Here is a 24,170-nt window from a genome sequence, read left to right as displayed (position 1 = left end):
GGGTCCAATAAAGATAATGCGGACTGGGCTATCTCGGAGATCACTGGAGCGGAGCGTGTGTCTCTAAACAACATCTCTCAACCATAAAGACGAAGAAGAGGATTGCTCATCCAAGACTTCACCTTTCCGCTCAACCACTTGACATCGTGTGCTCGTGTTCTTCAAAAGCCGGCTGGGTCAACCTTAGCTTTCAGATCCCCTTGAAGCCTTACAGCATCTTTTAACATTGTACTCTTATCAACATGACTGCTTCCGTCGAAGCACCCGCCACCGCACCGGTCGACCCTGGCCCAGTTGCAACATCTCGCGTTACCAATGATGTGCCACGAATGCCGGCACCAGAACTACCAGAGGTTGTCCAGGGCAATACGAAATTTCCACAACAACCTTCAGTAAGCAATCACAATGGCGTTTGCGACGATCCTTTCAAGCTCGACACCAAATTCGCCTACACCCCACGGAAGGTCAAAGTATTCACCATTGGTGCTGGCTTCTCCGGACTCCTCATGGCCCACAAGTTCCAGCACAGATTTCCAGAGATGCGAGATATCGTTGAACACACAATATTTGAGGCGCATAGCGAAGTCGGTGGTACCTGGCTTGTCAACAACTATCCCGGCGTGCAGTGCGATGTTCCAGCGCACATTTATGTGAGTACCCTGCGTCAAGCATCCAATTGAGCCTGAGCGGGCTAATCATGTCTTTAGGCATTTCCATTTGACCCCAACCCAAACTGGAGTCGTTTTTACGCCAGTGGAGCTGAAATCCTCCAATACATGAAAGACACAGTCAAGAAGTGGAATCTTGATCGTGATCTTCAGTTGAACACCAAGGTTGTTGGCGCTACATGGCAGGAAGAGCTTGGCCAGTGGAAAGTTACGGTAGAACACCAGGGTGAACAGCGTGATGAATTCTGTCACGTCCTGATCTCTGCCCAAGGTGTACTTGTTCACGAATCCTGGCCAGACGTCCCGGGTCTACGAGATTTTGAGGGTCACATCACTCACTCCGCTCGCTGGGATCACGATTTTGACTACTCCAACAAACGAATTGCTGTCATTGGGAACGGCTCTTCTGGCATTCAGATCGTTCCTCAAATGGCCAAGCTACCTGGTACGGATGTGCTGAACTTCATCCGAGGACCTGCATGGGTATACTATCGCGCTCCTCCATCCAAGCACCTTGGGAGGGATGACCCGGACCCCAACCCACGATACACTGACGAGGAGAGAAAGAGGTTCCATGATCCTGAGTACCACCTCGAGCACAGGAAGGGAATCATTTCACGCACCAACAAGTCCTTCTACATCTTCATGAAGGGCGAGAACAACAAAGAGGGCATGAGATTGGCAGCAGCGCAAATGGCGGAAAAGCTAGGCCACGACCCCGAGCTGTGCGAGAAGCTCATTCCAAAATGGGAGTTGGGGTGCCGGCGCATCACGCCTGGGCCTGGCTACCTCGAGTCATTCTTGCGACCAAACTGCAACATCACCAACAGTGCCATCACCAGTGTTTCGAAGAATGGTGTTCACACAGCCGATGGCAAGTTCTATGAGTGTGACGTCAGTAAGTAAAAAGACCATCTACTATGACCTGAAGTGTCTATTTTGCGGCGTATCTGACAGGTCTCTAGTTGTCTGTGCAACTGGGTTTGACGTCTCCCATCGTCCAAGATACCCAATTGTTGGAAAGGAGAACATCGACCTCGCCACGAGATGGGCTGAGGACCCTGACTCCTATGTCTCAGTTGCTGTCCCAGACTACCCCAACTACTTCATGATGATGGGACCCAACTGCCTAGGTGGTCATGGGTCCTTAGTGGAGTCTCTGAACTGGACAGGAGACTACTTTGTGAAGTGGGTTAAAAAGATGGCCACAGAGGACATCAAATACGTTGAGCCCAAGCAAGAGGTTGTTGATGCCTTTATCAAGTACAGCGACCAAGTACACAAGACACTTGTATGGAGCGGTGGCTGCAAGAGCTGGTACAAGAGGAACCGTGTCGATGGCAGGGTTACAGCTCTATTCGGTGGCAGTGCTCACCTTTTCAACCGGATGCTCAGCAACATCCGCGGTGAAGATTTCAACATTTGCTATCGTACATCAAATCCTTTCAGGTTCATGGGCAACGGGTTCACGGAATGGGAAATGGATTCAAAGAGCGACTTGTCTTGGTATGTAGAGAAAGCCGAGGTTTTGGGCAAGGTTTGAGTCCATGCTCTGAGCCGAAGTCGAATCGATAGATTGGTACTAGCATTTTCAGTAACAGAGTGTTTAATTGTTCAGTCCGATGCGCTGGCAGTATTGATTCATTTCTATTGTCAGACTACTAGTACCTTAGCTTACTCCAGTCACCATGTGCAAAGCCTGTATGGACCCGCCTTCGTGGCTTTCATCCAGGGACCATAAAGTCCAGACGGTAATCTACAAAAGGTTCGAACAAATCCTCAAACTGATTAACGAGCGTCTCATGGAATAGCGCATTATCCGGAGACGGGAAACCTCTTGTTGCTGTGCCATGGGCCCGACCAGTCAACAGACTGTCAGCGATTCCTCCAGTATGTTGTGTAGCGAATGGGAACAGGGCAGTCCAATCAAAATCATCGAAACCTCCTCTGTCCAATGGGACTGCCTCGACATTTGGTGGATCGGAAATGACAACGCCAGTTTCACCATGGATGGGCTCAATGTTCTCTGCCCCCGGCCTTGTAACTCGTATCGCACCTGAGTTGGTACCCCTCAGACGTGAGAAGCCCTGCCTGATGACGTTCGCGGAACCCCACATGATCTGAAGCTGGTCTGCTGCCCTCACGAGGATGTCAAGACAGTCATTGGCATCTTTCGCTAAGTGCGGGATTTGACAGGCCTGAAGTAGTGGTATGAATGCCGTTCCAGTGTACCAGCAGGTAATTGCCATCAAAAAGCGAGTGTTGCCTCGAGATAGAATATCGCGCAATATTCTGGCAATACAGGATGCTGCTAATATGGCCGGAGGAAGTGCTTCTGGCAGAGTGTTGGCTGAGCGTTTGAGGTGAAGGACAATGATGGTGGTGAGATATGGAAGATGTAACTGATGCACGTCTTTGTCAAAGTTCTGAGTGCGAGCTGAGCCGATGGGAAGTTGCAGGTGAGGAGGAAGAGAGTTGACCCAGTCCACCAACTCCTGTCTGTGGTGGTCTGGTGATATTTCTGCCGTAGGCAGCGTCGAACGTGAGAGTGTTTTTGCAATCCTCCCGATGATGACACAAAGGCGAACCCAGTATATAAATATCTCTCCTTTCCTCTGAGATCTGAGATCGCTTGGAAAGTCGGATAGGGTGGGTTCTTGTATATTGCAGTCATCGAGATCGATGATGGCTGGCTTACTCTGACACAACGCAGTCAAACGTTCCCGAGCCTAGCACATTTCTTAGCAAAAGGCTTGACGAGGGAGACGGTTATTTCCAAGCCACTTACAAATGCCGTCCACCAAATTCTCCTTCGTAATCCTAGGTTCAAGTTGCCCGAAACGATTTGACTCGCTGTTGGCTCACGGTGTAGATTCATTTGCTGCGCATGACGAATGAGGACGGACGTCCACCACCATGATGAATGCCGATGAACTGTGCTTGGGGGCCGTGGAGCCCACCAGTAGAATAGAGAAACGGCCATGAGTGTAGTCAAACCATCTGCCTCTTCGTCTTCGTAAAATATTGTGCGTGCCTTCTTGTAATACTCGGCCGGTCCTTCATAAGGCACCAGTGGAGGCTGCACGTTGCTTGCGGCAGTTGCTAACGCATTTGCAAGGAGAGGGGATCGCGCAATATCGCTGGCAAGGGTGTCTGAATCCAGAACTGGACACCAGGCATAACAGTATTCGAAATAGGTCTCGGCAAAGCTTTCCTGGAGATCCTGCTCATGTGGATTTGAGAGACTGTACTTGTGGTCTAGGCACGCCTTCAATGCCTGTTTCTCAGCGTCAGACTGATTCTCAGGTGCATAGACCTGTAAGAATCCAGTGTCTATATCCCCAGTGTGGCTCTCAGCAACACCTTCGGTGCGTGCATCACTGCTCTGTGACCTCTGTGATGGTGATGGTGCGAGGTGGTTTTCTTGAGATCGGACAGCCGGAGCAGCTGAATGCGGGGATGAGGCACGTCTATGCTGCTCTGATATTGAGTGGCGAGAGCGGGAAGGCGGAGGCGGCGGAACAAAATCATTGAAGCCTGTGGATAGAACATGAATGGCATCGGCAACCGCGTCTGTTTGTGATACGATTCCTTCATCACCAGAAGCCGATGTCGCTGGTGGTGTCGGGACACGACTTGAATGGCCTGGCCGTACAAGACGTCGCCGTTTTGTACGCTTCGAAGGGCGAAGATGGCATTCCTTCTCCCAGACGTCACAATTCGTGCAGCTCTCGTAGCCTTCAGAGGTCCTGGCCTGAGTATGGTCAGAGCAATTCGAAAATATTGCGCGTCTCTCAGACAAACCTGAAGGTCGCACTTGACCTTTTTGCCGTGGCAAACCACACAGACGAGCTCAGCTCGCCGACGCTTGGGCTGCGAGGCATCGAAAGGGAGCCATTCACTGATCGTCTCCGGCATGGCAAATCGTGGGACTTGGACAGATCTTTCGGGCAAGGTTGTTGACGAAAGACAAAGTCTAATCCTGACACTCCCTTGAACGGATTTGAGATGAGGTTACAGTGAGATGAGGAAAGTCTGCGTCTGAGCCTGGGCCCAGAACCCGAGAGGGCGGAGATGGAGGCCGGCTGCGGAGAAATGCGGGGAACGGGGTAGTCACTAGGTTCTCAGGCCAGGCTCCAGCACCCTGTCACGCTTGTGTGCTATTAATTAGTGAAGGATCTTGGATTTTTAGGGGGGAAGTTAGACCAAGACAAGGGAGGGGAGGGGGGCAGGAAGGAGGGACACTTGGGGGGACCCCAGGCTAATATTTTAGGGGACTTACTAGGTCGATGGGGCCTCGAACCATTGGGAAGATGGAGCCTGAGAGCAAAATGTGATTCGTACGTGGCTTTCCATATTGAGGATGGCGTTCCCACGTCGTGGGGTTCAGTTGGGTGGTTGGTGGCTGTGGTTCCAGCAGAGATAATCGCACAGAACCACCGATTCCTAGCCTCTCACTTAAACTGCCACGTGAGTCGTACGAACTGGACACTTCGGAAGCAGACTTTGACTTGAAGCGCGTCTCCTTTTCAAGTACTGTTGATGCTCAACTCTTCTCCAATGCTGAAGTTGAACGCAAGTAGGCTATACGAGAGTCACGAGTGTCTCATCGTTCATGACTGTAGTGACTAGGTTTTTCGAAATCATGATTTTCACAAGGTCTACTCCTGTAAATGGCATTTTACATGGCCGGATATGAACTTGCATAGCTCTTAGAAGAGCGGATGGTGTATTAGGAACTCGGTAACATTCAGGTGTAACTAAACCATTCTGAGTTGACTACGTTCCGTTCCTCCATTACCAAGAGCATCACATTAAAGCAACACAGGCAGCAAAAAGCAATAGTCAAACTCTCCGTGGGAAAAAAGCAGAACCGACGCGATATCCACCTAGAGGATATATCTGAACTGGGGGTTCTGCCACTTAATCAGCATACTTGAGCCCTTTTGAGAGCCAGGAAGTAAACGTACCTTCATGTCGGTGAGATCGTCCTCATAGGCGTGGTCAAAGCCCTCCATGATGCCTGCCTTGTCACGCTTGTTGTTGTACCAAATGCAGACAAATCGATAGACAAGACCGAGAACTCCTGCAGCCAAAGACGTAATCACAACAACGATGAAGCCAGGAGCATAATTAGGCGCATCTTCCTTCCGAAAGACCAAGGGTCCGACAAAGTTACCTGCTCGCAGAATTAGCCATCGTGAAGTTGTAGTCCAGTCGAAGACAGATTTGACATACCAAGGCAGTATCCAATATAAAGGCCGGACGAAGCAATTGACCGTTTGGTGTAGCCCGAAGTGTTGGCGATCTGCAGGCCCATAAGAACGGCATATCCTCCTCCAACTGACGGCAAAATGTAGGCAGCAAAGAGAAGAGCACCTTTGGCTGACCGCGGCAATAGCCACAACAACAGGGCAGCGAGAGTGGTTCCCATCTGAGCACCAAACACAATCCAAGTGCGGCAGTTCTTGAACCTGTATGCCAGGTAAGGCATGAGGAGTTGTACAGTGCCTCCATATGCACCCGCCGGCATAGTAAGCAAGAGGGAATTAAGGGTGCTGAATCCAAACCCGTTGATGATGATGGGAACAAATGTCGAGATGGGTCCATTTGCAATCATGCAGAGGAATGCAATGGCGAAAACCAACCAAAACTTGATGTCAAGACCAAGCTCGCCGACCTGCTCCATCTTGTAATGGGTGTTGCGCACGCCCGAGTTATTGCTTCGCAACCGGGCAACCAAGATGTATCTTTCTCTGTCGTTGAAGCCCTTTGCGCGAATGGGGTCGGGAGGAAGGACAAAGTACAGGAGAAGACCCCAGACAATTGTCAGCGACCCGGCAAAGTAGAACATATATCTCCACGAAGAGACTCCGCCATTGAGCTTGCCGAAACCATAGTTGATCAGTGGAGAGAAGATCGAAACATAGCCCGTGCAGCTGTACCAAATACTGTGTATGAATGTTAGTATACTCTCAAACTCTCCTCGAACCTCTCAGACCTAGACATCGTAGGTGATTGACGTACCCCATTCGCATGGCTTGCTCGTTCTTCTTATACCAACTTCCAACAATGAGCATAAACATTGGGCTGATGCCGCTCTCCAGTAGTCCGAGGCAGAACCGCTGAGCGTAAAGGTCGCGATAGTTTCTGCATACAGTCGTAAGGATCAAGGTGAGACCCCAAAGAGTGACAATAACCGAGGCGACTCGCTCAATTGGAAATCGTTGGGCCAAAATCATAGTCGGATAGGCACCGACAATGAAACCAAGGTAAAAAATGGCGGCCGACATCGAATATCGATCACCGACCGTCAGGTCCAAGTCGGTTCGCAATCCGAAGAGAGCCTGTGTAACAGCAAATTAGCGGCACGATGGGACATAAGGTCGAGGACCTAACTGGATTTGCACGAGTCTTTACTTACCGCCTGCGAAAGCATGGCCTTGTCATAATACTGGAGACCGTATGTCATGCATAGCACTGGCATCAATCTCCAGTCTATCTTTCTTCTGAGTTTCTTCTCTTCTTTCTCTGTCCATTCATAGTCGCCGGTGTAGCCTTCGAGCACCTTGAGTGCCTCGTCATTGTGAACTGTGTCAACAGCGGCGCTCGGCTTCATCTCTGCAACACCTTCAGGGCGCTCCACTTGCTGAACACTCTCTGCAGACTTGGCGGGATCAGACATGTTTGCTGAAACTTGAAATCGGATGTCAACTTGTAGGATCCCGAACAGATGGCAACATCGTACGAGGGAAACCAAGGCAATGTTATAAAAGAAGCAGGTCTGCCTTAGCGCGACCTGTAATCCGGGGAACCGCGAGCTAACGAGACTTCTCCATTGACAAACTTCAATGCAGACAGGAGTAGTTGACTGGGGGAGGGCGCTGGATCAGTCGGCTTGCATCGAGAACGTGGCCCCTAATCCCGGGGGTCTGGATCACAGCGTGGCACTCGGTGAATTGGGTGGCTGTCTCACTCACACGGCATCTCGGTAATTCAAGACGGGTTACCGGCCACAAGAAACCTTGCGATGTTGGGGAACAACTACACCGCTTAGGGGTAACCGACCGCCGAAAGCGCCCGTAAACAAGTTGGAAATTCTCCCCCGCAAGGCCATAGCTCGGCGCTACTGAGGGGCCGGCAGATCTTTCTGTGGTTCTTCTCAAGCCCCTTGTTGACGGCTTTCTTTCTCATGACCGAAGCCAATAACCCGAACAAACGATTGCATAGGTACTTGAGACCTGCTTGAAGTCAGACAAAGTTGGCTTGTCATTGACTAGTATTCTAGCAGCACCTCACATTTCATATCTGTAACTTCACAAGCGAAGCGCCAACATGTCACTGAAAGCTCCTGTTGTTTCGTTGCCAGGAGGAAGGGAGACGGTGGTTGTCAAGATGATCAACCCTGTTAACTTTGGGCCGGCTATCCTCAAGCGTTTCATGGCTCCAGATGTTCCGGGTCTGGAAACTTTCAAGACGTCTCCTTCTCTCTGCTTCCTCCTGGAGCATCCTTCAGGTCGGAAACTTGTGTGGGATCTAGGGATCAGGAAAGACTACAACAACTATGCGCCTTCGATAACCAATTACTTGCCAACGACAAATTACGACATACAGGTGAAGAAAAATGTTACGGACATTTTGGAAGAGAATGGTGTTGCTACGGAGGATGTCGAAGCAGTAATCTGGAGGTACGTAGAGAAAAAGTCTTGTTTCTCCTTCAAAACATTCTTTACATGAGGTTTATTACAGTCCTCTAACCTACTATGTAGCCACTGGCATTGGGATCATATTGGCGACCCATCCACATTCCCGAAAACAACCGACTTGATTGTTGGGCCAGGGTTCAAGGCGGCGATGCTTCCGGGCGCACCTGCAAATCCCGAATCTCCTATCCTCGAGAAGGACTATGCGTAAGTTGTTGTAGCACCCCTTGACATGATCGATCAGAACTTGTGGCTAATCGAAATGTCCACATTCAAGTGACCGAAACTTGAGAGAAATCTCATTTGAAGAAGGGCCTCAGACCATTCGCATCGGGCGGTTTCCGGCATTCGACTACTTTGGAGACGGCTCATTCTACCTGCTAGACAGCCCAGGTCATGCCGTGGGTCATCTTTGCGGACTAGCCCGGACAACACAGAGTCCGGACACATTCATTCTTCTTGGAGGCGATGTCTGTCACTACGCAGGAATCTTCCGACCTTCGAAGCATCTGCCTGTTCCCGCGTCAATCTCGCCCCATCCCTGCCGGCCACACGGAGATACCGCACTTTGTCCAGGTAGCGCTTGGGACGAGCTCCAGCAGTCTCGAGGCAGAGCCTCCACAGATACGCTCTTCGATGCAACGTTTGGTTTGGACCTTCCTATGGTGGGAAGGACAGTGGGATGTCTCCAAGAATTGGATTGTGACGAGAATATCTTTGTCATTATAGCACATGACTCGACAGTCAGAGACGGTGTGCCTCATTTTCCAAGTGACCTTAACGACTGGAAATCAAACGGCTGGGGGGAGAAAGTCAAATGGTCATTCTTTCGCGACCTAGAGTCGTACTGGGACTCGAAGGGGCTGCTGTAGATATCGGGCCTAATTTATAGAATACGCATCGTCCTGCAGTTACCCACCAGACTGTCCTGAAAACTTACTAAGGCACCTGCAGAGTCAACGTTTATTAACTTTCGCTTAGCTCCAGTACTCTATTAATCCGCGACTTGGTGCCCCGAAGTCATGTGAATCCTCGCATCCCAATTGTGTAATTGAATACCCATTACTCAGTAAGTAGGCACCAAAAGTTTCAGTCACTTGACGACAGCTCGCTGCAGAAAAGCCTCTTCGGCAGCTTCATTCTGTGCCGTAACTAGTACCGTAGTGGCTGAAGAATCGGGGAGGCGATATTTACATGGTCTGGATACACAAAAGCCGCCTGCTAGTCCCTTCGACTACGGCAGGCAATTCACCTGAGGACTGCATTGCGGTATTACAACTTGGGCATTTCGGCACTTTCCTGATTGGGGTAGCCGAACCCACCGAGCGCGCCGAGCCGAAGTTTGTTTGTCTTCCGCGGTAAGGTTGGGTGACATTCTACCGCCGGCATCCCCGCGAATCCCCTCTTCCGTCTCCACCTAATTCCAAGCCTCAGATCTCTGTAGACCAGCTGCGTTACTCACTGTTCATTATAATTGTGCAAACACCCTAATCCACAATTGCCCACAGAGCATCGAGTCATACTTTTATATCGATAGTACTTCAAGCCCAGATCCGGAACTGTCGTGAACACAGTCGCGCGTCAGAGTTCAAGTCAAGCCAGGACTTCGCACAACGTATTACACCAACCATGGCACAGGGGTCCGAATCGAAGCCCAACGGCACATCGCCATCAAGCTTCCAATCTGCTAATCAAGACCTCGATTACGATGTCTTGATAGTGGGCGGCGGCCTCAGCGGAATCTTTTCACTTTATCGAGTGCGGGAACTGGGGTTGAGAGTAAAAGTCCTTGAAGCCGGTTCTGCTGAAGGAGGCACTTGGTTCTGGTATGACCACTTCGCAGTGACAATTTGCGAAAGTTGAGCTAACTTAGCTGTAGGAACCGATATCCTGGAGCTCGATTTGATTCTGAGAGCTATTCCTACATATTTTCCTTCTCTCAAGAAGTGTTGGATGAGTGGGACTGGACTGAGCATTTCTCGCCTCAGACGGAGACTCTACGCTACATTCAGTACCTCACCAAGAAGTTCGACCTGAAAAAGGACATGCAATTCAATACGCGTATCCGGTCAGCCTGCTTCCAGGAAGACTCAAGGTCTTGGCTTTTGACCGATGGAAACGGTGCCACTTACACATGTCGTTACCTGGTGACAGCGATGGGTATTCTCAACGAACCCACTCTGCCAAATATTCCCGGAGTTCACGACTACAAGGGAGAAGCATGGCATACGGCCCGCTGGCCTGGAGACGGCGCCAGTCTTGACGGCAAGCGCGTGGCCATCATCGGCACAGGCGCAACTGCCATCCAGACGATCCAGGAAATCGTCAAGACAGTTGGCTCTTTGACTGTGTTCCAAAGGACGCCCAATTGGACTGCACCACTGCGGAATACCAAGATTAGTCCAGAGGAGATGGCCGACATTCGAAGGCGGTATCCTGAGATCTTCCGTCAGTGCTTGGACTCTTACTCGTGTTTCATACATGTCGGTGACACAAGAAGTGTCTTTGACATGGAAGAAAAAGAGCGCCTGGACCATTGGGAGAAACTTTATGCACAGCCTGGGTTCGCCAAGGTGCTCGGCATCTCAGGCGACATTTATACCAATCGCGAAGCGAATAAACTCTACAGTGATTTCCACGCGAACAAAATTCGCCAACGCGTCAACGACCCCAAGGTTGCAGAGAAACTTATCCCGAAGAACCACGGTTTCGGTACTCGTCGAGTCCCGCTTGAAAGCGGCTACTATGAGGCATTCAACAGACCGAATGTCCGCTTGGTCGACATCACAGAAACCCCTATCGATCACATCACGGAAAAGGGAATTAAGACGAGCGAGGAAGACTTTGAATTTGATGCCATCATCTACGCAACAGGGTTTGACGCCATCACTGGATCGTTCCGGGCTGTAGACTTCCAAGGTATCGGGGGCAAACAACTCACAGATGTTTGGAGCGAGGGCATCCAAACTTTCCTTGGCTTAACTGTCAAGGGATTCCCTAACATGTTCATGGTAATGGGACCGCACCAGATGTTTGGAAACATCCCCCGAAGCATCGAGTACGCCGTAGAGTGGGTTGCAGACTTCATCCGGTATGCTCGAGATAATAACATCACATCTGTTGAGGCTACAGATGAAGGCGTGCGCATGTGGACGGATCATGTGTGGAAATGCGGAGAAGGTCTTTTGGCTAACGAGGTGGACTCTTGGATGACGGGTGTCAACAAGAACCTCGCTCATAAGCAGAAGAGGTCTATGACACGGTATAATGGGCCTGCACCTGGCTATAGAAAGCGGTGCGACGAGGTGAAGGCCAGGAATTATTCTGATTTTGTGCTTGGATGATTTGGATGTAAGAGAAAGTTGCCTGTAGTAGCATTTACTTGAGGTTTAATCAAACACATGAGATCACTTTACAAGTACCAAGGCGTTCGTACAATGAGGCTTTGCTATGCGACCTGAGGCTGATATCTTATCCTTGATCAAATCATCAAGCCCTCTGAGTGAAGAGGTCTAGATGTTGAAAGGGGAATCCCTGACATCGCAACAGAAGATGCACATGAGCTGGCAGGTAATACGCTTTCCTTCAAGCTTTTCACGTCTAGATGTATGGGAGTCCCCCATGCCTTGAGCTTAAACAGTGCTAGTCCTTCAGATTATTTCAAGTAACGGTGCCTATCTAATGTTCATGAATCTTGAACTCTCCCGTGGCCGTTGGGTTAGTCAATGCCCAAGTAATCCCACTGTCCGTAGTCTCGTCCCAGTGTTTCGACGCTGATAACTTGTCTCCAAACCGCCTAAATCCGTGAGGAACACCCTTGTAGACATGAATATCCGTGGGAACACTGTGCTATATTTCAGCAATCACTTGTCCGGGGTCCCAAGTGTGAGAGCCACTTACCCAGCCTCTGTAAGCATCTTGGCGTAAGTCAAACCCCCCACTTCCCGGCACCCCCCTGTTTCTGGCACCCACAAAAACGCGAAAATCCACCACAACGCAATGCCCACCCCCAACCTCCTTTTATCACAACATTTTCAATTCGAGTCCAAATGGGCTCATTTTTTGCACATACCTTCTTCTATATCTAATGCCTCAATATACCGAAGATCAGCTTCGTCAGGCTCTCGAGGACATCTCAAACGGCAAGAGTCAAAAGAGAGCCTCATTGGAGTATGGGATACCACGATCAACCCTCCAACTACGTCTCCAAGGTGGTCAGACTAGGAAAGTGGCTTTTGCTGACTGGCAGAGGCTGTCTCCTGACCAGAGAGTAAGCTGGCACAATGGGTTCGCATTCAGGCTTCGCTGGGCCTCGCACCAACGCACCAACAGGTGAAGGAATTCGCAGAGCGAGTTCTGGCTGCTGCTGGGGATACCAAACCATTAGGAAAGGCTGGATCTATGCCTTCGAGAAGGAACCCTATCATTAAGGTTCAGAGAAGTCGTTCCATCGATTCTAGACGCGTTAATGGGGCATCTACTGAGGTCATTAGGAACTGGTTTAAGTTCCTTGCTATCCCTGAGATCAAGGACATCAAACCAGCCAACAGATATAATATGGATGAGACTGGCATCCTCGAGGGTCAGGGAGCTAATGGGTTAGTGGGGCATGGCTGAGACGACGTCTGTTCGCAAGAAACAACCTGGGTCGAGGGCATGGGTCTCTATCATTGAGTGTATCTCAGCCTTGGGTAGGGCACTTCGTCCTCTTATCATTTTCAAGGGAAGACGGTCCAACAACAGTGGTTTCCATTACATCTGGTTCCATACGATGGGTGGGAGTTTACAGCAACAGATAATGGCTGGACTACAGACTTAACTGCCATTGAATGGTTAGAGAAGGTGTTTATCCCACAGACTATGCCCGAGGCTGAGGGCGAGGCTCGACTGTTGATTGTGGATGGGCATGGGAGTCATACGACAGACTTCATGTGGAATTGCTATATTAACAATATCCATTTACTGTTCTTACCACCACACTCTCATGTCCTCCAGCCACTTGACCAGTCTGTCTTCAGCCCTGTTAAGTCAGCCTATCGGAAGGAGCTCGGTTACTTGTCTCAATGGAACGACTCTACCATTATAGGTAAAAGGAACTTCCTGGACTGTTACCAGAAGGCTCGACTTGCTGGTCTATCAGTCTCGAACATCAGAAGTGGTTGGAAGTGGACTGGTCTACACCCTGTAGCGATGGTTAAGCCCTGATGAACCCTATGGTATTACCTGAGCCTTCTGCTAAGCCCACCACACCCAAACCAACCAGTCGGGGCAAAAAGCGATGCCATAATGGTCAACAAACTACCCCTGTTGAGCCATGGATTCTGCTTCCTCTGCAGTGGTCTGGTCGACACCAGGAAGCTGGCAGAGCTCAGCGGTCAACTGCACTTATACACCCAACTCGACAATGATACCAGCACTCAACGGCTGCTGTTCAGGAAGGTGAAAAAAGGCTTCACAGAGCAGGCCTGGCAACTGGCAGCTGCCCAGCAGCAGCTGGCTCACCTGAGGCTCAAGTTACCAACGCTGCAGTTAGGAAGAGGAAGACTGTTCAGATCGATCCCAACACGAAGTTTGCGAACATCAGGGATATCCATCGGGCTCAAATCGAAGCGGGTGAAAAGGAGGTTATTACGGCTGAATCCAGCGACTCTGAATGCCCTAGTGAGGCTGGCAGTTGTATTGTAGTGGGTGTGGTTGAGGATCAATAGTTAATAGTAATGAGGAGGTTGGGTTGTGATCCCATCGTTTTTGTGGGTGCCAGAAACAGGGGGGTGCCGGGAAGTGGGGGGTTTGACTTATAGCAAACCCTCATCTCTCAATGCATCCAAGCCGCAAATTCCAAACGTCGTCGGGGGTAGTCCTTTCACCTGGTCTGGTGTTGCATTGCCAGGGTTAAGTCTCAGGTCGTTGGGGTCTGGGTTCTCAACCTTCAGAAGGCCAACGAAAAGGTCGATCATGGGTCGCGGCAAGATTGGAGCGCTTTCGTTCTCGGGGTATGATGAGACCGAAGGACTTTTCATCTTCTTCAACAAGCCATCGTAACAATCAACATGCGCCAGACAAGGGATCATCAAAACCTGGCCTGCGATAGAGGGCAACCCCGAGGGGAGCTTTCCAAGGTGCTGAGCGAGTGTGAGTGAAGCTGTCAACTGTCCACCAGCCGATATACCTCCAACGACAACTTTGGCCGCGTCGCCATCGATCTCCTTGATGTTGGCATGCAACCAGATGAAGGCATCTTCGGCATCATTCCATGCTGTTGGGTAGACGTATTCAGGCGTATGGCGATAGTTTACGTTAACAACAAGCGCATTTGTGCTGATGGCAATGCGAGAACAAGTTGCATCTTCGGAGGTCAAGGTACCGAACAGAAATCCACCTCCATGGAAATAGAGGTAGACTGGCAGAGCCCCATCACCCGCCGCCTTGGGTCGATAGGTTCGGGCTTCGAGTGTTGCCCCATCACGTGTAGGGATTGTCCAGTCGCGTACTTGGACTCTGTCTGCCATAGGCTTCATGGCTTCCACTGCCAACTCATCGCGGACTTTATTCATGACATTCTTGCGTTCCGATGGAGAGAGGTCGGTTTGGGGAGGAGGAAGACCGGCTTCCACCGCTAGCCACTCTCCGCTGGGGCCGCCGTATCTCGAAAAGTCACACATACTTTCTTGCGTCCGTCCGTGGGAGGCTTCAAAAGAGCTATCTAATGATGTTTGAATCGAAAATGGCTAAATGAGAGTTTTCCTCCCAGTCCTCTATGTCTGATCGCGAGCGACCAGGTTCTCAAAAGCAGAGCATAGGCCGAGGTTCGGCCATTAGTAATGATGAGGAGGGGTAATAAGCCTCAAGACTAATTTAGCCTCATGGCAAGGACAGCGTGCCGAGGTTCTGCGGGGAAATCAGCCTAACCATGCGCCTCATGTTTGCTGGTTAGGGTCTCGTCATGCCCAGGTTCGGCTTTGGGTGACACCGGCAATGCACTATGTCTCCTGCCAGCGGCTCAGCGAACAATACCTAATTACCGGGCAGGGCTTGCCGTTCTGGAATTCACGCCGTGCTTGGTGCTCATCTGCCTGGTGGCCGCAGATTACCACAACCCACGGGCCATTGTCACGCTGAGGGAACCTTTCGGCAACATGCCCACCCTCTAATGCAGTCATAACATGGGCCCTTGTTATCCTAGTGCAACCCCGCCCAAATTGTGCTGCCCGGTTTTCCCCAAACGAGTTATCCGTGTTGCCGGCCCAGCTACTGTCATGTAATACTACTTGACATGGGAAACTAGATGTCAAACTTATGTTGAGCTGTTTTATATGACATCTATGATGTTGAGTAGATGTAGTAAAATCGCGAGTCACGCGATAGTTCATTATACCCAATAGTCACTCAATTCTTTGCCGCATTACGCATCATACACCACAGCCATGTCAGAAATTCCTAGCGAACCACCATCCCGATCCCTCAAGGGCAAGGTGGCCATTGTCACTGGAGCTGGGTGTGCAGGGGATGGCATTGGAAACGGGCGTGCCATTTCTATTCTCCTGGCTGATGACGGCTGCCATGTTGTTTGCGTCGACAGAGACCTGTCATGGGCGCGCAAAACCTGCGATTTGGTAGCTGCGAAACCTGGTAGAGGCAAAGCTCTGGCTGTCCAAGGGGATGTGACTTCTTCCACAGATTGCGAAAACATCGTTCAAATGGCATTGGAGAAATTCGGTCGGGTTGATATTCTAGTCAACAACGTTGGAATTGCTGGAGCCGCAGGTACCGCAGTCGAGGTGGATATGGAACAATGGGCAAAGGGTCTCGATGTCAACGTTTCCAGCATGGTTCTCATGGCGAAGTATGCCATCCCCGCCATGCTCAAGAATGAGGGAGAAAGCAAAGGTGCGATTGTCAACATGGGCAGCGTCGCTGGCCTGAAGGGAGGCACTCCACACCTTTTATATCCGACGAGCAAGGGCGCAATTGTCAACATGACGCGAGCAATGGCGGCGCACCATGCGAAAGATGGTATTCGCGTGAACTGCGTCTGCCCCGGGGTAAGCCTTTGTCTTCATACCTTATTCTCTCAACCAAGAAAATGACAAGCTAACGATGTGGCGTCTTCTATTGGGTGCACAGATGTTGTATACACCAATGATGTACGCTGGTGGAATGAGTGAGGAAGCGAGAGCTGCAAGGAAGGGAAGGAGCCTTCTAGGAACGGAAGGGAACGGCTGGGATGCTGCTTGTGCGGTTGTCTTCCTAGCAAGTAATCATGCAAGATGGATGACTGGTGTGATTCTGCCAGTCGACGCCGGCACTACTGCAGCTGTTGGAATAGGGATGACCAAGGCTGCCAGTGTGAACGGCTAGTAAATGTGTACTTCTCAATACTTGAATGAAGTTTAGAAGTCCAATTCAATCACTGAAGCTTTGGGGAATGTATAAGGTATTAATATTTGACTCGACTCCCAAAAGTTGAAAGATGCAATTCATATGGTGGATCATTCGTGCATCAGAGCAACTCTGGCTTTGATTTCGCCTCTTTCCAAGCGGTCCAAGACATCGGGAAAGTCACTCAATTTCGCCGTCTCAACCCTAGGCCTGATTTTGCCTTTGGCAATGAGTTGCAAAACTTCCCTCAGGTCCTTTACCTGACCTCCATAAGAGAAGATGTAGCTGAGTCGCTTTCTGGTTCCAATCTTCATATGTATGGTATTTTCGGTGTCGAGACTACCAATGCATAACAGCTTCCCACCTCGACGAACTAAATCTTCGTGTGAGATAGGTTTTCCGATTCAGATGAATCGTTGAGATGTGGTCTCTCTTACCTATCTGCTGAGCGTCCTCAAAGGTCTGATGAGTGCCGACAAAATCAAGGACGGTGTCGATTTTACCGGTCAATCCTTGTTCAATGACAAATTCTTGAACCTTCTTCCCTGGCGAAACTAAGTCTGCCCGAGGAACCCCAATCGCGGCAGCCTCGTCGAGCAGACTTTCTCTGATATCAGAGACAATAACTCTTGCCCCAATGTTCAGGACAATTTGAAGAGCATTGAATCCCAGGCCTCCCAGGCCGAATAGAAAAACGGTTTCGTCTGCTTTGACTTCGCCTCTTCGATGAACAGCGTGGTAAGCGGTTGTAACGGCGTCAGTGGCCACCGCAGCCTCAGCGGGCGAGACTCCTTGAGGAACATGTGCAAGTCCACGGATATCGATAGCCGCGTACGGAGCATAGAATCCGTCTTGACCTATACCGGAATGATGGCCAACTTCGCATATCTGAGCCAAGTCCCGCGAGCATTCATCGCAGTGGGAAGCGCCACATCCTGGAACAGCGTTCAAAGCCACGATGTCGCCCTAGCAATATTGAGTGTTGGGATACAATGATTCTCAAGAACTTTCATGAATGCTTACCACTTTGAATTCCGAGTCAAGAACCTCATCTCCAAGCTTGATGATTTGACCGCACCCCTCGTGGCCCTGGTATATAATTAGAAAGGCGTAGAGTTAAGCGTCAAGTTACTCGAACCGTCGTACAAGAATGAATTTATCCTGAAACCAGCCGGGCTGTTTTTCGATGGTGAGAAGCGAGTGATCACTACGGCAGACTATGGTTGTTATGGAGTGAGTCACCATGATCAACAGCTATCCGATTTGATAAGCTTACCCCCGGAGGCGAGCATCTTGCACAATACGCCCGTCGGCGAGGGCATGGGTACGGGTACCTCTTCCCAGACCTAATTTTGCACGTTCGAATCATTAGCTTTGAGGCCTCGATCCAGGGTTTCCAGTACACGCACAGGATTTGGATTGCCCTTGTGCTTTCTCCAAGCAAACATGGTCGCGGGGATCTGCATGGCTATGGGCTTGCTTGTTGTGAATATCGAAAGATAATGCTGTGATTTGATACTTGAGACCCTTCTGCAACGATGATGTCGAATTAAGTATTTGAGTATGACATGTTTGCACTCTGGCAGGGTTCGTCTAGGTTACTCTCCACACAGACCACCAACGCTGAGACCGGCTTACTCATATAGGCATACCCGAAGTTTGCCGACAGACTACCTTTGGTAATTAACCAAGTGCCTAAGCAGCAAGCTAGTGAGTGAAAACGAAAGAATTTGAAATGTGGATGAGAAGTTCACATGTTCCTAATGTCTTGAAGGTACTCTATTCATCACAGTTCCGACACTGACGAACCTTGTCATCTAATCTGAAACCCTCAGCAAGATGTTTCTCAAACAAACCTGACCCTTTGATTCACTCATAGCTTTGCTGCACGCCGCTGCTTCTCACGGTCTCTCAACAGTCGTCTTAAAATCTTGCCCGAAGGAGACTTTGGAATCGCATCCACAAACTCGATGCCTCCCTTGATCCATTTGTGGGGAGCTTTCCTGGCCTGCACGTACTCCTGGATATCCTTCTCGGAACATGGCCCCGACCTGACAATGTAAGCCTTTGGGACTTCGCCGGCACGATCATCTGGCACAGAAATGACGGCACAATCCGCCACGCTTGAGTGGCCCAATAGGCACGCCTCTAGTTCAGCCGGAGCAACTTGATGGCCCTAGATGGCTTTAGTCAGTCACCGCGAATACTGATTGAATGCTCGAAGCCCTACCTTGACTTTGATGAGTTCTTTGATTCGGTCCACGATCCAGAGGTGCTCCTTTCCGCTGGGTGCCTTCCGCATCTCCCCAACGTCTCCTGTTTTGATGAACCGACCGTCCTCCGTGTCGACAAAAGTGTCGCGATTTGCAGACTCGTTATTCAGATAGCCGAGCACAACACTCGGCGATTTCACCCACACCTCGCCCGGCTCATTGTACGTGTCCACCCGCTTGCCGTCCGTGTCAACGAGCATAATCTCAAAGCCTGGCAAAACCAAGCCGGAACTGCCAACAACAATGTCCCTGGGCGTGCCGGAAGTGACAACGACGCATGTTTCTGTCATTCCATATCCGAGAGTTATCTTCCAAGAGGGATACGCGGAGAGCAGTGCATTTGTTGCCTCCAGCCCCAACGGTGCCGCCCCGACCCACACTCGCTTGACGGATGATAGATCGTATTTCTTTAGTGTTTCAAGATTGTTAATCATTGCGATAACCAACGGCGGAACCAGATAGAGGGTGTTGATCTTAAACTGCTCTATCGTGCGGAGGTATGTGTTCAAGTCGAACTTTGGGAGCACGATTACCGAGTCGCCCCGATATGTTGAGGCGTGACATATGATGATGAGGCTGTAGATGTGGGATTGAGGTAAAAGGCCAAGTCCAATGTCGCGATACGCCGGAGCAATGGCGTCTCGGTCTGCCTGATCAAAAAGTGACAATTGGATAATGTTGGCGATGACATTTCTGTGTGAAATCATGACCGCTTTCTTGTATGTAGCATCAGTACACAAGTTCAACAAAGGATACAGATCTTCGGAGACATCACTTACCGGTAGACCAGAGGTGCCACTGGAGTAGCAGAGAAATGCTGTCTGTCTTTGTCCTTGACCACGATTCCACTTGATCGGCTCAAGTCGTGGCAGAGTTTGGCCTTGAAGAGTAAGTTCAGCGACCGTTTTGTACTGTCCGAACCTCGCCTCCTGCTGGCCAGGCATGTCGCAGAGGTAGATGTAGCACTCTGGAATACCGGCAGCTTTGGCAGCTTTCAGTGCGACGGGCAGAAGAGACTGAACGGTGAAGAGCGCTTTGCACTTTGATGTCACGAGCTGATGTGTGAGCTCTTCCGCATTGTACATCGCGTTTGCAGGTGAAGAGATGCCATTCAAGCGATGGACGGCCCAGGATAATCCCATTACGTCCACCTGTTTTGCAAAACAACGTCAGCACACGCGTCATCTTTGGAAATCTTGAACTCTCAATAGTCATAGAACTTACAGTGTTGAGGGCAAATATGCCGACCACCTTGTCGAACTCGCTGCCCTGATTGACACTCCATCCGAACTCCAGGGCCAATGATCGCGCAAGGGCCTCAACACGACTTTTCTGTTCCTGGGCCGAGATACTGCTCCCACTCAGTCCACAAGTATATGAATCAAGAGATGTCGCAACTGGGTGCCGTCCATACTGCTCATCAAACATGAACTCGCAGAGGGGCACTGTGTCGGGAATGCTTGGGAGCCGGGGTAGAGATTGGTCAGGGACGAACAACATCGTGGCGGCGGGCTTCTTGGGCGTTTCTGAACCAATTCACCGGGCCACTGAGAGCTTACAAACTGATTCACGAAAGCTTCGAATTTTTGAGATACCTTCGTTTATTGATAAGCAGTCGTTCATCCGGTAAGAGCTATCCCTGACATGGAAGTTGGAGATTGACCGCGAGGTTCGACTCTCTGCTAATCCCAATCGGGATTGCCGATAATCCACGACGCGCAGTATCCCCGCGGGCCGTCTTGGGGTTGGTAAACAGTACTTGGCTCGGGAGCCCATCCTTTCCAATAGCCCCACTAGAGTAGGCTCGGCTCTAGGCAAACAGGCACGGGTCACCCAGCTCATGCACGCTGACTTTGAGCCTGGAACAATACCGGTTGTCCTGGCTACTTTCCGACATTGCGATCTTGCCCGCCACGTGGAGGCACGAGATCTAGCCCCAAGATCTAGGTAATCTTATTTTCATAATGAAGTTCGCAACCTACACCGGGCCAACAACCGGCTCCGACGTCGGGGTCGACTAGCACTGATTTCTATACCCACCTCTATCCGGATCATTTACCGGTTTCGAGAGACATTATCTTAGTCGATCGTTGCTGAAGTCGAATTTTCGGATTCTTCTTTTGTCAGGAAAGTGTGCACATTGTTACACACCAGTGCCGCTTCGAAAGTCCATTGGATGAACGATTCATCTGTATCTAGAGTACTTCACGACGGCTAACACTATCCAAATAGATTCTGACCAGCAGATTTGTTCACCATGGCAGTACGAACGACTTCACATTTAACAAGAAAAAATGACATGCATTGAGGCCCCAAACGCCTTGAGGTTCTTTACATTCTGTGGCCTCTCGACCATGTTCCAGTGTAAGGTAAGGTGGCAGGGACTGTTCCCGGTTCCGGGCATAGTCAAGAACGTTATCAATGTGGAAATTGTCATTGGTATGTAGTAGTATTATCAGCAGAATGACAGCCACCCTGCAAGCGTCTCGCAAGCCATTCAGGAGTGTTGCCTGTTGGCAGAGATGTAAATTCGTTACAAAGACATCAAGATAAGGGGATAAGTGCCAGAGTGACAGACTGGAAGGGCTCGGTGCCTAGTCTCAGAAAGGTTAGATTCTTGGCCAAGCTTCCAGGCGGGTCTGCACCAAGCCGAGAACGGCTAGTTTTATGGCCAAGACTTTAGACGAGAGCGCTAGCACTTGGCATCTGGGGAACTTCGAATTTATTCATCCACTTCCCGAATCCCCGCCCATTGGTATGCTTGCCCATTCATGTGAGTTTGAAATGCACCTCTGCTTATCACCCCGATAGATGCAAACGAGAACCTCGTCAATGAATACTCTTGTCAGTGAGTCTCCGCCTTTTTGCCAAGTACTTGCGTTGGCAGACCGGTGTAGAAGTAGCACATGGGGGTTGAGGACAGCTTGAAGTGAGTTGGATAAGCTTGATTTGCTTCTCTTGATTCGCAACTAATTCAATGTGTTCTCAGATAACAGCATAAGTACAAAGTTTCAGTCTCTCTTTGAGTTGGACTCAACCGTGACTTCGGGCTGATGCTCAGCTGTGCCATATATGACTCGTCCAGCAATGTCTTCAACTTGCAAATACGTTTGCCTTCCTTTGATGAACCAAAAGCCAATGCTGAATAAGAGGATAATTCCAAATACAGCGATAGCATAGTTCATGTCAGCGACCGCTGGGTTAGGCTCAGCGGGGAAAAAGAAGAAAACAGTCGTGACCAAGCAATAAACAATCGAAACCCAATTGATGACTGCCCCATATCGACCAAGACGGAATTCCGCTGGGGGCAGTTTATTTCTCCCAACCAGAAGAAGCGTGAGTATGGGTATAGCGTAGGATATCGTAAGGGCAATGGTACTGACGCCGACGATGGCCTCCAGAACTGTGTTAGAAAAGGTGTAAAGTAGACCGACGAGACCGATGATGATTCCTTGTAGCCAAAGCGCACGAACTGGTGCCTTCCAACTTTCGTCCACATGGGAGAAGTAGGGACTCCACGGGATTCCTCCGTCGCGCGCAAAACTCCATGTGAGTCTGGACGCTGTCGTCACTACAGTGACTCCCTGGCCCAAGCCATTGATGATGAAAAGAGCAATAAGGACGGCTGCTCCTTGCAGCCCAACTGTGCTTTTGACAAGATCCATGAAGGGGAGGCCTGTTATCGGGTCGAGGACCTGTTCGAGGTCTTGAATGGAAAAGAGACAGACGACCATGAATAAGAATCCAGTACCTGCACCACAAATAATAGACAACCAAATGACCCGGGGGATGTTCTTTCGTGGTGCCGGTATCTCCTCCACGAGATGGATGGCGGCGTCGAAAGCCGTGAGTCCGTAGGCGCTCTGGACGAGGCCCATAAACCACACAATACCATCGCTCCATCCCGTGCGATTGATCCACGCTCCGAATACAAACGATGCGGGTTGATAATGGAGTCCGTCCCTAGTCCCAACTGATATGAGTAGGGCAAGTCCGAAAACAAAAAACAACCCGGCAAACGTGATCCCAACAAAGTTGTTAAAAATGGGGAGAATTTTGTCCCTTCGACAAGAAATGATATTCAAGAGAGTCAGGAGTATTGTCGTGCCAAGGTAGACCAGAAACTGGACCCAGCCAGTTTGAGGTGCCGTCGAAGTTTCGTCGAAAAGCAAGTTCATTCCCAAGATAAACTCGGTCATAAACGCTACGGTGGAAGCTGACAAAGTCCACCATCCAAAGGTGTTGATCCAGGCGCAGAGGTACGACAGAAAGCGACCAGCTGAGGTAGGCCATAACCGTGAGACCCAGTATGCCTGACCCATAGCCGTTGGCATACTGCTGCACATCTCCCCTAGGGAAACGCCGATGCAAGTGTTGCAAAAAGTGACCAAACACAGGCCCCAGAGGATGGTTATCGGACCACCGTTGGTGAGGCCGCTGGCCAGGCTTTGTGCAAAGACTGACCAGGTGCCTAGAACGACAAAGGCGAGCGACAACATGCTCCACGTGTCGAACTTGCGACTGAGAGCTTGCGAATGACCAAGTTCGGCGAGATCTACTGCATCTTGGGCTGCCTGGTGCGACATCATTGAGGGCTTCAACGTGGGACCTTGCTCAGCATCCATTATGATCGCGTGGACTGGGACGCTCTTGAGGCTTCGAACAATAGGGGTAGAAGCAGGGGAAAAATTTGATTGAATAGTCGAGATTGTGACATTCTCTTGTGGTGGTTGGTTGGTACGTCTCGGCCAATGCCCTCTTTCACGGCAGCACACTACTTCTTATAATGTTTCCCCTCATCTTGATGTCGGATCTTCCCCTTTTTGGAGTCGATAACACTTGGAGTGAGTGATTAGTGTTGGCATAGAATAACAATCTTTTTGGGACCAGAGATACGCATCATGCGGGTAGATTCATCTACTGAGGGGTGGTCGACTCGTTATGCCGGTAACTCATGGCTCTCTTGCCCCCCCCACTAGCCGGGCCGGTCCCACTAGTAACGACGACGAGTCTAACAACATCCCTTGTCCCGGCCGTCCTCGTGTGCGTCAGAGATCTTGATCGTAAAGCTGATACCCATTTGACCAAAGCTTGAACGGGCTGGCGAGCAAAAGCCCCAGCGGACTTCGGAGATGGCATGATATTTT

The 24,170-nt window shown here is 50.2% G+C and overlaps 9 protein-coding genes across 9 annotated transcripts; 4 read left to right on the top strand and 5 right to left on the bottom strand.

The window, feature by feature from the left end:
* Nucleotides 1–242: 242 nt before the first annotated feature.
* HER10_EVM0000898 (cyclohexanone 1,2-monooxygenase) lies at nucleotides 243–2,211 on the top strand (the record flags this gene model as incomplete). The annotated part of the gene is made up of 3 exons (XM_035470665.1): nucleotides 243–650; nucleotides 708–1,566; nucleotides 1,634–2,211. The coding sequence occupies 3 exons, from the start codon at nucleotides 243–245 to the stop codon at nucleotides 2,209–2,211; spliced, it is 1,845 nt and encodes a 614-aa protein (XP_035327559.1).
* Nucleotides 2,212–3,381: 1,170 nt separating this feature from the next.
* Nucleotides 3,382–7,353, bottom strand: HER10_EVM0012672 (uncharacterized protein; the record flags this gene model as incomplete). The annotated part of the gene is made up of 5 exons (XM_035482062.1): nucleotides 3,382–3,984; nucleotides 5,639–5,847; nucleotides 5,907–6,619; nucleotides 6,696–7,015; nucleotides 7,093–7,353. 5 exons carry the CDS (start codon nucleotides 7,351–7,353, stop codon nucleotides 3,382–3,384), a joined length of 2,106 nt encoding a protein of 701 aa, XP_035328628.1.
* A 650-nt stretch (nucleotides 7,354–8,003) lies between these two features.
* Nucleotides 8,004–9,243, top strand: HER10_EVM0000313 (metallo-beta-lactamase superfamily protein; the record flags this gene model as incomplete). Its single annotated transcript, XM_035470100.1, has 3 exons — nucleotides 8,004–8,356; nucleotides 8,438–8,578; nucleotides 8,649–9,243. 3 exons carry the CDS (start codon nucleotides 8,004–8,006, stop codon nucleotides 9,241–9,243), a joined length of 1,089 nt encoding a protein of 362 aa, XP_035327501.1.
* A 611-nt stretch (nucleotides 9,244–9,854) lies between these two features.
* Nucleotides 9,855–12,039, top strand: HER10_EVM0001968 (phenylacetone monooxygenase; the record flags this gene model as incomplete). The annotated part of the gene is made up of 3 exons (XM_035471700.1): nucleotides 9,855–10,197; nucleotides 10,251–11,653; nucleotides 11,924–12,039. The coding sequence occupies exons 1-3, from the start codon at nucleotides 10,001–10,003 to the stop codon at nucleotides 12,037–12,039; spliced, it is 1,716 nt and encodes a 571-aa protein (XP_035327648.1). The 5' UTR covers nucleotides 9,855–10,000.
* A 10-nt stretch (nucleotides 12,040–12,049) lies between these two features.
* Nucleotides 12,050–14,880, bottom strand: HER10_EVM0007760 (uncharacterized protein; the record flags this gene model as incomplete). The annotated part of the gene is made up of 2 exons (XM_035477305.1): nucleotides 12,050–12,215; nucleotides 14,216–14,880. The coding sequence occupies 2 exons, from the start codon at nucleotides 14,878–14,880 to the stop codon at nucleotides 12,050–12,052; spliced, it is 831 nt and encodes a 276-aa protein (XP_035328203.1).
* A 915-nt stretch (nucleotides 14,881–15,795) lies between these two features.
* HER10_EVM0005606 (2-(S)-hydroxypropyl-CoM dehydrogenase) lies at nucleotides 15,796–16,729 on the top strand (the record flags this gene model as incomplete). The annotated part of the gene is made up of 3 exons (XM_035475214.1): nucleotides 15,796–16,413; nucleotides 16,496–16,589; nucleotides 16,623–16,729. The coding sequence occupies 3 exons, from the start codon at nucleotides 15,796–15,798 to the stop codon at nucleotides 16,727–16,729; spliced, it is 819 nt and encodes a 272-aa protein (XP_035328007.1).
* A 131-nt stretch (nucleotides 16,730–16,860) lies between these two features.
* Nucleotides 16,861–18,072, bottom strand: HER10_EVM0004965 (uncharacterized protein; the record flags this gene model as incomplete). Its single annotated transcript, XM_035474591.1, has 3 exons — nucleotides 16,861–16,970; nucleotides 17,188–17,685; nucleotides 18,027–18,072. The coding sequence occupies 3 exons, from the start codon at nucleotides 18,070–18,072 to the stop codon at nucleotides 16,861–16,863; spliced, it is 654 nt and encodes a 217-aa protein (XP_035327947.1).
* Nucleotides 18,073–18,623: 551 nt separating this feature from the next.
* Nucleotides 18,624–21,427, bottom strand: HER10_EVM0011314 (AMP-binding enzyme; the record flags this gene model as incomplete). Its single annotated transcript, XM_035480749.1, has 6 exons — nucleotides 18,624–18,926; nucleotides 18,987–19,599; nucleotides 19,648–19,735; nucleotides 19,799–20,174; nucleotides 20,248–20,468; nucleotides 21,409–21,427. 6 exons carry the CDS (start codon nucleotides 21,425–21,427, stop codon nucleotides 18,624–18,626), a joined length of 1,620 nt encoding a protein of 539 aa, XP_035328516.1.
* Nucleotides 21,428–21,745: 318 nt separating this feature from the next.
* On the bottom strand, nucleotides 21,746–23,648 carry HER10_EVM0001717 (uncharacterized protein; the record flags this gene model as incomplete). Its single annotated transcript, XM_035471456.1, has 2 exons — nucleotides 21,746–21,862; nucleotides 22,191–23,648. 2 exons carry the CDS (start codon nucleotides 23,646–23,648, stop codon nucleotides 21,746–21,748), a joined length of 1,575 nt encoding a protein of 524 aa, XP_035327625.1.
* Between the last annotated feature and the right edge of the window lie 522 nt (nucleotides 23,649–24,170).

The sequence above is a fragment of the Colletotrichum scovillei genome (assembly GCF_011075155.1).
Source record: "Colletotrichum scovillei strain TJNH1 chromosome Unknown Contig00010, whole genome shotgun sequence".
NCBI classification, from domain to species: domain Eukaryota; kingdom Fungi; phylum Ascomycota; class Sordariomycetes; order Glomerellales; family Glomerellaceae; genus Colletotrichum; species Colletotrichum scovillei.
Note: the sequence above shows the minus strand (reverse complement) of the source record. Positions and strands in the feature narration are given on the sequence as shown.